This window comes from Aphanomyces invadans, assembly GCF_000520115.1.
Source record: "Aphanomyces invadans strain NJM9701 unplaced genomic scaffold supercont1.60, whole genome shotgun sequence".
NCBI classification, from domain to species: Eukaryota; Oomycota; class Saprolegniomycetes; order Saprolegniales; family Verrucalvaceae; genus Aphanomyces; species Aphanomyces invadans.
Window position 1 is genome coordinate 130216 of NW_008580205.1, and position 1737 is coordinate 131952.

Genomic DNA, 1737 nt, shown 5'->3' on the forward strand with positions numbered 1-1737 from the left:
TGTCGCTCTAAGCGAGCAACATTCTCAACAGATTCATTCTCACAGCACAGGCGACAACAGCCCTGACCAGGATATGACAGCTGTGAACCAGTGGGCTGGCACCAAGGACTGGTTTCTTTTGCCCTGACCAGGATATGAAAGCTGAGCACCAGGGGACTGAGGACGGTTTTCTTCACGGTGTCCACAGACATACTAGGATGCGACCAACGAGTTTTGCGCGAGCTAAACAGCATTCGTATGGACAAGTACAACTGCGTTATACAACATCGACTACTTAGCAAGCAGGCTTGGGGTTTGGGGGAGGGTGTCAGCCAAGAATGGTTTGATGAACTCGCGGGCGGCCGACACGCGCGAGTACACACTAGGGAGCTTAATGTCCGCGCAAGTATACTCCGATATCGACACACCGGCAACGTACTCGACACCGTCGCGGACGATGATCAACGGTGCGCCAATGTCGCCATCGCACGGGCCCTTGCCGCTAGTAGTACACACCACGGATTCGAGGGCTTCGAAGTCATGTTCCAACGCCTTTTGGCACTCGTCGTTGGACAAGATATTGCGTTCGGCTTCCAAGAGGACGGGGGAGTTGTCCTTCTTGAAAGACGTAGTTTTGCCGAAGCCACGCATCCACGACACGGCGCCAGGATCAGTCGCAGCGTCTTCTTTCAAATTGACGGCGACGGGAGTGAATTTGGATGCGGTTTCCAATTCAAGAATGGCAATGTCGTAGCCCGACGTGTCTTTGTTGTACATCGGGTGCACAGTTGTTTTGACGATCTTGATGCGTTCGCCGTCCTGGTTACCGCTCGAAAAGTGCGATCCGATCGACGCGTAGTAGGGCGACAAGTCGACGCAGGAAGCGGCGGTGAGGAGTACCTTGGGGGCAATCAAGGTCGCTCCGCACAAGGTTGGACCGGCCTCGGTCTCACGGAGACTCGCCACGTACGTGGACTGGCCCTTGGGGACTTCAATGCCGCCGAAGATTTCGGGTCGGGCGGCGGCAAACGCGGAGAGGGTAGCGAGGGCGAGGAACTTGGTCATGTCGACGTGAATTGCAAAATGGCAACACAACGAGTCAAGGGGTGGGCGATGAGATGTTCCAAACCAACCCGTCGGTGTGACAAGGTGCACTCTCCCCTACGACATTGGAATCGTCCCAGAATACAAGTCCATCACATCCATGCGACATGCTTCAGATACGCCACAACGACTTTAGATCGTTCGTGAAAGGGCAATTCCACGACATTGGAATCGGGTGCAGCCTCAGGGCTAGCCTGCCACTTTCCCGACGAGAGGGTGACTCGCACAATTGCGACTCCTCGCCAAGGCACCGCATGCAGGACATACGAGACGTCGTGATTGCCTGGGCGGATGTTCTGCCGCCGCTCGCTGTGGCTAATGGACCACACACTTTCAAGAAAAATATCGCAAGGACGTGTCCAACGCGCGTCGCATATTGGAATCGTGACGAGGTACTTCCATGTTTATCGCAGACACGTGCCAGATGAGAGGTCGCCTGATCGTGGATCGCGTGTGGATGGTATTCAAATTTGTAGTTGGCGCTTCCAATGACATCGAACCGACGACCAATGGGACAGCACACCATGCTCCTCCAAAAACGGACCTGCATACCCCTCTGCGTGTTCCCGCGGGATCGTGATCCACGAGAAGTACGTTGTTCTTGCGTGGTGCGAATATCCGTGTCGTGTTTGAACAAGTTTGGACAAGTTCGAA

At 54.7% G+C, this 1737-nt stretch overlaps 1 protein-coding gene across 1 annotated transcript; it reads right to left on the bottom strand.

Moving 5' to 3' along the window:
• Positions 1-270: 270 nt before the first annotated feature.
• H310_14043 (hypothetical protein) lies at positions 271-1044 on the bottom strand (the record flags this gene model as incomplete). The annotated part of the gene is made up of 1 exon (XM_008881769.1): positions 271-1044. The coding sequence occupies one exon, from the start codon at positions 1042-1044 to the stop codon at positions 271-273; it is 774 nt and encodes a 257-aa protein (XP_008879991.1).
• Between the last annotated feature and the right edge of the window lie 693 nt (positions 1045-1737).